The 11,443-nt window shown below is 37.2% G+C and overlaps 1 protein-coding gene across 1 annotated transcript; it reads right to left on the reverse strand.

The window, feature by feature from the left end:
• Positions 1-287: 287 nt before the first annotated feature.
• LOC131612185 (AP2-like ethylene-responsive transcription factor BBM1) lies at positions 288-4,159 on the reverse strand. Its single transcript, XM_058883991.1, has 9 exons — positions 3,768-4,159; positions 3,093-3,675; positions 2,889-2,971; positions 2,748-2,756; positions 2,567-2,655; positions 2,402-2,475; positions 2,266-2,316; positions 1,997-2,073; positions 288-1,517 (listed from the first exon to the last, which is right to left on the reverse strand). The coding sequence occupies exons 1-9, from the start codon at positions 4,009-4,011 to the stop codon at positions 571-573; spliced, it is 2,157 nt and encodes a 718-aa protein (XP_058739974.1). The 5' UTR covers positions 4,012-4,159; the 3' UTR covers positions 288-570.
• Between the last annotated feature and the right edge of the window lie 7,284 nt (positions 4,160-11,443).

Consider the following 11,443-nt stretch of genomic DNA (forward strand, 5'->3'; position numbering starts at 1 on the left):
AGAACTCTAGAAAGAACTAAAGTAATGTAGAAATATTCACCACCATTGAGAGGTTGGTGACTTGAGCCTATAAATAGGCAATTGGTATCTTGTAATTTATCATCCAAGAAATCAACGACATAACCTTCTTTCTAAACAATTTTTCAAAACTATCTTTTATCAACTATCAACTAATCAACTACCAACAAGAATCATGGATTAAAAGAAGAAAAAAGTGAGATGAATTTTCACACTATAAAGTTTAAAGATAAGAAAGATGCAAAATTTCAATTGCCAATCATCCCATTTACACAAACAAAAACTTCATTCTTTGTATGATCCTGTAATTATTCCAAAAATTACAGAGTCTAGTACTGATGATAATAAATAAAACTTGCAAATGAAATAAAAACCTACATTCTCTAGATCATCATGTTAATCCCAAAAATTCACAGTAAGATGTTCTACCATGACTAAACTTAATCAAAGCTACAATAATTAAACTATCCTGCAAGTTAGAATTTCCATCCTAATTAACCCTTCCAAATCAAACTGAACCAAAACCTATATCTTATTTTCCTTCTCCAATGACTATTCATGCAACAAAGTGAAAGGTGGACAAAGAGACACACTGGTAGTAGTCCTTGGTGCAAGTGTTGGAATTGCAGTTGGAACCCAATTATTGTTGTTATTGCAATTTGATCCTTCATCAACAGATAACTGTTGCTGCTGATAGTACAAATTCCTTGCATGTGCATGATAAGGATCAGTAGCTCCAAAAATATTCTCATAACCAAATCCCTTTATCTGATCACTGTCACCAAAACTGTTGTTGCTGCTTCTTTGATTTTGGTTTTGGTTACTACCATCATTTCCAATAACAGTAGTAGTAGCCATTGGAATCATATATCCATTATTTCCTCCATAGCCACCATGATCTCCACCACCATAAACAACAGAATTTGAACCAGAACTATTATCCATGGAAGCAGAATCCATACTCATGATATTTTGCAAACCAAAGAAATTGTGAGTGTTATTGTTATTGTGATTATTCCCTAACTGTAGCTGTTGATGATGAATATGATCAGTAGTAGTATAAGTATTATGATCATCAGAATCTTGTTCTTGTTTGCACCAAAGCTTCTGAGTTTGAGTTTGTGATCCATAAGGATAATGCTGTAACTGCATGTTGGTATTGTAAGGGTGTTGTTGTTGGAATGAAAGAGCATGCCAGTTAGCTGCTGCATAGTTATTCATGGCTTGATCTGTTAAAAGGGAATTAGTAGTGTTATTGATGATGCCATGATGATCTTGTTCGGCTCTACTATGGCCGATATTATCCACCACATTCACACTCAATAATTCAACTTGCTCCATATCTTTCAAACGCTTTGCAGCACCACCGATCGGTAAAGTGCTGCTCTCGAGTATGGTTTTCACATCATATCGGCTCATGTCGAAATTCGTAACTGCACTTAGTCCTCTGAATTTTATGGCTGCTACATCATATGCCTCTGCTGCCTCTTCTTGAGTGCCTGCAGAAAAGATTCATTCATTATTTTGATGTCTCATCACATAGATATTTGCATATATACTTTTAGAACTCATAATACAATGACATGAAATATGGATGATTGGACATTTATACAAAAGAAATTATAGGTATAAGAGCTAGTTGCATGTGTCTATTATAAATTTATAATCAAAGATTCCATTTTCAGGTTTATTTAATAACTTATGTATCTGGTATAGATATAAACACTAATGCTAAACTTACACTTATTAGTGACACTACACCGTATAATTATACCAATTTATGTACTTTTTTATTTTTTTATTATTTTTTCTTTGCTTCGATTTCTGTGCCACTCCTAAAAGCTTTGAAAAAGCAATGGTGTACATCTACGGTGTAGCTAATTTAAATGTAAGAATAGCAAACCTCAGATATAAATCATCAGATAGATTAATTATTCAATAAAATATTTGTTTATAATAGTGAAATTAGCTAGCTTACTGAAAGTTCCTAGGTAGAGATCTTTGTTGCCTGCAACTCTTCCAATCCTTGCTTGCCATCTACCATGTTGATGATGTCTGCAATCACATCATTCAAATAACAAGAAATGCATGCTTTAGTGTGCATATATATGTTGCAGTAACTTCAATATCCTTAGTAATTTCAATAGCAATTAATTGTGGTATATAAGTGGACATTGATGAGTCATTAAAATCATTTTAGGAAAAATTCATAAACACAGAAACTTTAATATTACTAGTCAAATTTACCTAGTTACTCCTCGGTAAATGGATGCACCGCGTGAAAAACCACTACTTTTCCTGTTTCAAAATTTCAATTAATGTATATCAATCAATAAACAAAGATTCCTGAATCAAATTAGTAGTAGTGCATGTATAGTAGTACCTTCTCAATGACGCAACATACTCTTGCCTTGTCATGTGCTTCATTTCTTCCAACTCTTTTTCATAATGGCTTATCTAAAATTCATTCAGTATTGAGTTTTGCATTAGAAATCAAAAAAATGATTTAAACAGACAGATTGCTTAAAATGAGGAAAAGATAACTCACAGGAAAATTTGTTGTTGTAGTTGTTCCCCAGTATTTTAGTGCTGCTAAATCATAGGCTCTAGCTGCTTTTTCTTCTTTGTCATATCCTCCTATAAGTACATAACAAACATCAACAAATTGTAACACTAAAAGAGTATAAGAATCAACAAAAAATTATTTAAGAGAATAGTTTTCTACTCACCTAAGTAAACTGCAAAACCATGTATATTGATGAAGAACATAGAGAAAAAGAACATGCAAAGATGAAAAACACAAGTTAAGTAAGATATTAAAAAGAGTGCAATAAGAAAAATGAACTTGTAGATCTTAATCTTAATCTTACCTTGTCTTCCTTTGCGAGTTTGTCCCTCCCTTCTGCAACTGTTATCCCAAAGATGAGCTTCATATCTTCCGGTCCATCTATGCCTTCAAACAATAATCAAAACCCTAATCTCATCATCATGCATCTAAAAGATAAACTTGACAAAAACTTGTTTAAATAGTACTTTTTCAAATGTTTTTTTTGGTATATATAGAAATAGAGAACCTTGTTACACCGCGGTAGATGGAAGTTCTTTGTCCAAATGTATCAATGGATTTCCTAGGCGCAGCAGTTTCAACAATAGAACCGGTTTGGTTGCTATCAAGTACTACAGCAGTTGTAGGTGGCTGTTTGTTTTCCGACGATGAAATCTCACCGTTCGTTGCGTTTGCATTGAGAAGAGGCACCGATGAGCTTGACTGCGAACCAGTACTCATGGAGAGTGACAGTGTCTGCACACGTGCTGCTCCAGTTTCATTGTTGTTGTTGTTTTCTGGTGGTGGTTGGTTTCTCAGCCATGTTTTTATCATGGATAAACCTATGGAGTTATTATTGTTGTTATTTGTGCTATCATCATCACCACCACCACCGCCGCCACAAGATTGTTCCGGCTGAGTAACCGGAAGGTGTAACGAAGAGTAAGAGTTGTTGTTGTTGCCACCGTATTCATTCTGATGATCGGTGAAAGAGTTTCCACCAAGGAAGTTCTCTAGCTTCGGTTGCACCTGTTGATGACTATTATTCCCATTTTGGTTAATGCATGAACTTCCCAATAGTAGAGTTTGGTTGTTATAGTTCTCTTTCCAATCTGAACAAACAAAAAAAATTGATTAGTACTATTGAAACATATAGTAGACCTGCTACGAACAAGGTTTTAAAAAACGGTCTGTAACTACGAACCTTGAGTGGTATGAATGTTGTTATTGGTGTGGAAAGCATCATAAATGGAAAAAGGATGAGAAAGATGGTGAGGAGTTGATGAGTGAGAAGTGAGATCAAAGCAGTGATCTCCTTGTTGAACACCAGAACCATCATCGTGAGGGTTGAAACCAAAAAGAGAAGGCACCACCGTTTGGTCTTGAGTAGAAGATGGGTGTTGTTCTTGTGGTGAGAGAGAAAAACCTAACAAGTTCATAGAAGCCATGTAGGTGACAGTGAAAAAACAAGAGAGATATAAAGGTGAGAAGTGAAGGTAAAGTTTATAGAGAAAATAGCATGAAATGGAGAAGGTATAGGAAGGAAGCACACAGGTTATGTGAAAGAGAGAAGAAAGGTGAAGAAGGAAGGTCAAATTGTTGAAGAACTCGAAACTTGAAAAAACATTTATAGTGGAAATGAGACAACATTTATATAGGAGTAGTGTATTTAACGCATATACACAGTACATGTACATGTTGTATAGTATTAGGAATATTTTTAAGAAGAATTTGACTCTATTCAATTTTAATCTTATTAATAATTGAAAGTAAATATAAGTAAATTGATACTTTAATAATAAGTTCTTAAATAATATTTTATTTTTTAATTAAGTTTTTTTTAATGTTTTTCATGTATTTTGTCCTTTAAATTTAGTCTTATTCAAAGTATGTGGAAAATGAAATATAATGAATGTTTGAAATTGAAATTCAAAGTTTGAGATAGTAGTGATAATCTGTTGGCATGATATTGAAATTCAAAGTTAAGTTTATGAATAATTGAATGAATCTATATAGATTTGGATTATTAGTTCTTTGATGTAATACTCCCTAGTTAATAATTTCTGACAAAATGGCGTGACAAAAAAAACCACACGCAGCCCCTCTCCACACCCATTTATTTATACCCATTTGGACATTAGTCACTTCATGTCAGTCCTTATTATCAGAACTCAGAATTTGGCAATTTTACTTTTTCATAATTTCCCTTTTATACGAGAACGAACAAACACCCATAACTTTCTCACATTCCCTCTTTCTCACCATCATATCACACACAGTATTCAACTATTTTTCTAATATATATATATATATATATATATATATATATATATATATATATATATATATGATAAAATTGAAAATGAGAGTACAAGGAAAAAAAACAAAAAAAAATTAAAGTAAAATAAGGAAAAATATTCAATAAACACAATAAAAGAACATATCACAAAAAAAAAATACTCCATCATAATCAGCTACACCACAGCTGCAATCAAAATCAATTAAAGATTTCGAAAAGTATAAAGAGAATTTACGGAAAGAAACAAGTTGAGGAAAGACAGAGATAGCACCAACAAAGTTAGAGAAAAAGTCGGTCAAACAATACACTACTATAAGTCCAGGTTTAAGACCGGATTTTGCTCTCATTCCCTAAGAGAGAGATTCCTCTAAGGAGAACGAGAGTAAACTCACTTTCAAGAAAAGTTAATAATGATTATCAGTCAATTTAATCAATAAACTTTCTCTACAAAAATTAATTTAATCATGCATATTTCATATAGTCCAAACGACTTCATGCTAGATCGTGGTTAGATGTAGTCCCACCTTCTTACCTCTAACTAATCACTGAGGTAACTAATCACTGAAGAGGAGTGCTAGCAACACTCTCTTTTAAACACTCTCTCTAACACTCACTTTTTTATTGGTTGAATCATGTGTGGGTCCTACCATTTTATGTGGGATCCATTTCTAAAGTGAGGGACCCACACATGTTTCAACCAATAAGAAAATGAGTGTTGAAGAAAGTGTTGAAAAGAGAGTATTGCTAGCATTTCTCAATCACTGAAATACCTCGAACACCTTTAAGAATGACAAAGACCTACCTAATGAATTAAGAACCTTGTACCACACATCTAACACAATATGATACATGACCAACAGATGATCTACCGACTACACATATCCTATACATATAACACACCCCACCTCAGTGCGTACCTGAATAACTTCAAGCCTATTAACCAACCTTTCTTGTAGAAGTTGTTAATAAAAAACAACTTTTGAAGGTGTCAAACTTTTTCAAGAGCTATTAAACCCCTAAATAACTTGACTTGACTTACGTTCTTCTCCCAACACAAAAAAGACAGCCGACCATAAGTCAATCGAGTTTTTTTTTTTAAATAAGCAAATGGTATTAATGGGAGCAAAAGGGATGCACCAAACTAATACAAAGAGGAAAGCTCCTACCCCTCACTATAATCGAGAGGTCGGATATTCCAAATATAAAAATTACAATCGTTCATCTTCTTTTGACAAGTAGAGAACCACCTCCAAGAATTGTGAATAATCTCCGTCATACATTCGGTAAAGCTAAAAATTTCATTTCGAAAAATTACCGCGTTACGCTTCGACCATATTGTCCAAACCGAAGCAAGCCAAGCGATGGCCACCACCATTCTTTTATTAGACGGAATCTTATCATAATTGAAGAAGAAGTTCTCAAAATCCTCAATTGTCAAGAATTTAGATAAATCTAGCCACATATACACCCTTCTCCAAATACTACAAGGGGACACACACTTGAAGAAAAGATGATTAATGTCTTCCTCCTTCTCTTCACACAAAGAGCATAGAGCTTCCGTACCTTCCTTCAACACTCCCCTACGCACCAATTGATCTTTTGTTGCCAACCGATTATGGATAAATCTCCATCCAAACACAAGAATTTTCGAAGGAACTTTGCACTTCCAAAGAAAAGAAAAGGCCAAAGCCTTTTGTCTATCCAACGGGGGGCCGGATAGCGAAGACTTGAAAAGATCGTAACAAGACTTCACGGAGAACTCTCCATTGCTCGACAAAGACCACTTAAAGCTATCCTCTTCCTCTTCATTCTCCTTAACCGAAACACTACCCAAAGCCTTCAACAAGGATGTTAAACTATCCGATAATCTTCGTAAATAACCACCTTCCGAATTGCTGCCAGCAAGAGAGCCGTCCAGCAGACCGCTTGCACCAGCCACGCCCTCCTCCCTATTCTGGCAGCTGCCACCTTCCTGGATCGCAGCCCCTGCACAGATGCCAGTATCGGCCAACGCTGCACTGTGCTGGCAGCCAGCATTATGCAGATTCTCTGCTGTTAAAGCAGCAACCGTGCCTTCCCCAAACCACCTATCCCACCGCCACTTCCAGCAGCCCTGTTCAAAAATACCTGCATTGCTAACACTTATAGTATGGTTAACAGCCAAAGAGAAAGGAACCGGGTAGTCCAACATCAAAGTTTTTTGCCCAGCCCAAAGAGCATACCACAACGGCGTATGTTTTCCGTTACCAATTTTACACTTTATAGAACTCGTAAAATTGTCGAAAAGAAGCCGCTCATAATTATCAGATTTAATTAAGTCCCTCCACCAATGAGAATCTTTATTGTTCAATATCGAGCTATCTCCTATCAACACCTTTAATTTTGGATTACCATATCTCGATAATAATAAGTCTTGCCACACCGCCTCCTTCTCCACTAAAATACGCCACTTCCATTTGCTAAGTAACGCTATATTCATAATCTCAACATTTTTCACCCCCAAACCTCCTTCCTTTTTTGAATTGCAAACCATGTCCCAACTTACCCAATGAATAGATTTGTTAGTATCAATCCCTCCCCAAAGAAACTTGCTTTGGATAGATTTTATTTCTTGCAACACCTTCCGAGGGGCTTTGTAGACGGAAAAAGAATAGATTGAAATGGCGTTAAGAACCGAATTGATTAACTCCACTCTCCCCGCCATACTTAGGAATCTACCTCTCCAAGCATTTAACCGGTTCCTAATCCCCTCTAAGAGATCCTTCCACATTGAAATTTTCCTAGGACTTTCTCCCACTCTCACACCGAGGAACTTGAAAGGAAGGGATCCCACTTTACAAGATAAAAAAGACGAAGCCGCTTCAAGGTACCAATCTCCCACATTAATTCCGTAAATATTGCTCTTATGAAAATTAATCCGAAGCCCCGACATCATTTCAAACCCCCTCAAAATGGACTTCAAACTCCACAAATTCGCGGTATCACCTTCGGCCAAAACTATAGTGTCATCCGCAAATTGTAATAAATCGACCTCCTTGTCTTCTTTATATCTAAAACCACGAAACTCCCCTAGCATCTTTGATCTCTTCATTAGCGCCGTTAAAACCTCCATCACCAAAACAAACACAAAAGGGGACAAGGGGTCTCCTTGTCTAAGGCCTTTCTCCACTCTAAAGTCTTTAGAAGCACTACCATTAACGAGGACGGATAAAAAGTTTGAGAAAAGGCAACACTCCATCCATCTCATCCATCGAACACCAAACCCCATCCGCTTGAAGATGTATCTAACAAAATTCCAACTCACTCGATCATATGCCTTCTCAAAATCCACTTTCAAAACAACACAACTTCTCTTTTCTCTCTTGGCTAAATCCAAAACCTCATTGACTACGAGGATGCCATCCGAAATATTCCTTCCTTCTATGAACGCCGATTGATTTTTGGAGACAAGGCTTCCGACCACCCTCCTTAGCCTATTAGCTAACAACTTCGCCAAAATCTTGTAAAGACTACCCACTAAACAAATTGGACGGAAGTCATTCAAAGATTGAGGGTTTTTGACTTTAGGCACAAGCGTAATAAAAGAGGAAGTGCAAGCTTTAGTGAGTTTTGCCTTGTCATAAAAGTCTTCAACAAAAGAGAAAATATCCTTCTTTAAAACCTCCCAATTACTCTTAAAGAATTCCAAAGAGAAACCATCCGGGCCGGGGCTTTTACTACCTTCACAAGACCAAACCGCATCTTTTATTTCTTCCTCCGAAAACCTTCTCTCCAACCAAGACCTTTCGTCCTCTTTCATGGTATTGAAAAACAGCCCCCCCGGGATCGGCCTTTCCTCATCCTCCTCTCTAAAGAACTCCGAAAAATGACGTCTAACTTCCTCCTTGATGTTTTCTACTCCTTCTATGTTACCTCTTGAAGTTTCCAAGCAAGTTATGGCTTTCCTCCTATTTCGCTCCTTCATAGAGTTATGAAAAAATTTTGAATTTTTATCACCCTCTCTTAACCAAAGATTACGAGACTTTAGCCTTAACATACTTTCTTTGTAATTAAGATGATTCCATAGATCTTTGGTTGCACTCCTTCTCTCCTCCACCTCCTCCTCTATGTCACCCCCCATTTTTAAGACCAACACTTTATCCAAGTTATTGATCTTATCCGAAGCTTCTTCCACACGCAAATCAATCCACCCGAACACCTCTTTATTCCACACCCTAAGACGATCTTTTAGAATCTTGAGCTTTTCAATGAGCACAAAATCTCCCCTTCCTCTAATCTCCAAACTCTTCCACTCCTTTACCATAAATGCTTTAAACTCTTCATGTTTTAGCCAAGCATTGTTAAAACAAAACGGTTTAGGTCCCCAATCAATTTTCCCCACGTTAAGACGTATCGGCGAGTGATCCGATATATCTCTTTTTTCAATCCTTTGGTCTACCACCTCCCACACCTCAATCAACTTTTTAGAGAGCAAAAATCTATCTAATCTACTCATAGCTTTACCGTTATCTTTGTACCATGTAAACTTCCCTCCTACACAGTTAATATCAATCAACTCCATCAACTCTACAAAGCTCCGAAACTCCTCTATACCACGCCAATCCCGGAATCTATCCACCCCAATACGCTCATCCTTACTCAACACTTCATTGAAATCTCCCACCACCACCCATTCCTCATTGAATCTTCTAGCCTTTATCAAAAGTAAGGAATCCCATAAAACTTGTCTTTCAATTCTATTACAAGATGCATAGACATTCACCAAGTTATAAACCAACCCTCTCCAAGAAACATTTATACCTACATAACCACTGCCAATAAAACTATAGTTAACCACAAAACTCCCTAGCCTCCACAAAATGACCATGCCACCCGCAGCTCCTCTAGAATGGCTTGCCGACCAACCCACCTCTTTGCTGCCCCAAAAAGAACCAGCTAAAGCATCGTTGAAATTAGAAAGTTTTGTCTCTTGCACGAAGCAAACATCGATATTATTTGACTGAATTAAAAAACTAACACCTTTTCTTTTAGAAAAAGTGCCTACCCCTCTGATGTTGAAAGAAAGTAAATTCATGGGAAACTATTTTTCAACTCCACCAAACCCCTCCTTCCCTCCTTATCTCTTAATTCCAACATTCCAATCAATTTCTCATTTAAAGAATCCTCCTTACAACTCTCCACACCTAACTCTGTAATTGACTTCCAAACCTTCCTCCCCACATCAGTTTTAGACATAATACGGTTATTACATCTTATGATATCAGACTCAGCAATAGAGGAACCAGAGAAGGACTCACCCGATTCAATAGACTCAGAATGGGACGTCCCTGAAACTTTGCGGCAATCCTCGGTCTTCTTCCCCCTTTTTTCTCTGTCAATGATGTCAACTTCACCTCCTCTCTCGAGTCTTGGTGCTATGCAGGCAAAATAAGATGGGGCAAAGGGAACTTTACTCCCCAGATTCTCCACTGATTTTTTCTTCTTTTTTCTGTCTTTTAACGTTAACACCTTGACATTTTCCTTTTCTTTTTTCTTTTGATTAATTCTCCTACAGCTTTCATCAAAAGATACTTTACCCACAAAATTATCCGAATTAGACTTTGGCCCATTTACTTGGCCCAACTCTCCCTTTGGCCCACTAGAAGACCAATTACTTTTCAAAAAAACTGAGTCAGCCTCTCCACTGTCCCCAGCCGTTTCATCACGTTCACAAGACTTCCCCTCTAAGTTTTGAGTACAGCTGTCACTGTTAGCATTTAATGTCTCCTTCTTTTTTGCCTCGGTACTCTCCTCCTCTCCTTGAGCAGATAAGTCAAACATCTCCTTTTCCGCTACCTTCTGGCTATTACCTTCTTTCTGCACACAAGACAAGCTACCTCCACTAGACACAACCTCGTTTGCTAGACTTCCCTTATGTGTCCCATCAGCCGTCTGAAACATACCAGCTGCGTCAGAAACCTTCCTGCTTCCCCCCCCCTTCTTCATCGGACAGAAATCCCTCCGGTGGTGACGAGAGTTCCGATTCAGAATCCTCCAAAGCGCCTTTTAAATTTGTTGTTGATTCCTGTCCTACCTCGATCTCAAACAAACTAATAGCAAAAGCTTGTCCTTCTAATAAGAGATTAACCTTATGCTCAATCCTCTCCTTTGATTCCGTAATGACACATACTTTCGCTTCCGCCATCCGATGTTTCAACTTAGTCGTTTCATCAGTTTTTACAAGTCTTCCTCTTTCTCCCACCAAAAGAGAGAAGCATTTCTCATCCCAAGCATGACAAGGGACTCCTAAGATTTTTAGCCAAGCATATCGCCCTGTGTCAATGTCCTGAGGTTTCCAAGGTTCTATAGTGTAAAACCATTGGCTCCACCAAGATTTTCTCTCCTCTATGAAAGTTTCGACGTCTCCTCCTACCAAGTCCTCCAATAAACATAAATTGGCTCCCAAAGTAGTTACCCTAATATTGAAAATACCCTCCTCGTGGAATAAACTTTTGACATCAATCATCCTATCCGGCTCCTTGATTCTCCCTGTAAAAGCTTTACTATACTGATCATGATCTTCACCACTGGGTTGATATGTT

Source organism: Vicia villosa, linkage group LG6 (assembly GCF_029867415.1).
Source record: "Vicia villosa cultivar HV-30 ecotype Madison, WI linkage group LG6, Vvil1.0, whole genome shotgun sequence".
Lineage (NCBI taxonomy): Eukaryota > Viridiplantae > Streptophyta > Magnoliopsida > Fabales > Fabaceae > Vicia > Vicia villosa.

Bases quoted from the DNA above. Each gene is read 5' to 3' on its own strand.
- LOC131612185 (XM_058883991.1), bottom strand. From the start codon at position 4,011: ATGGCTTCTATGAACTTGTTAGGTTTTTCTCTCTCACCACAAGAACAA. The intron at 3,676-3,767 runs GTTCGTAGTTAC...TTGTTTGTTCAG, and splicing joins CAACATTCATACCACTCAAG to ATTGGAAAGAGAACTATAAC. The intron at 2,476-2,566 runs GTGAGTTATCTT...AATGAATTTTAG, and splicing joins CTACAACAACAAATTTTCCT to ATAAGCCATTATGAAAAAGA.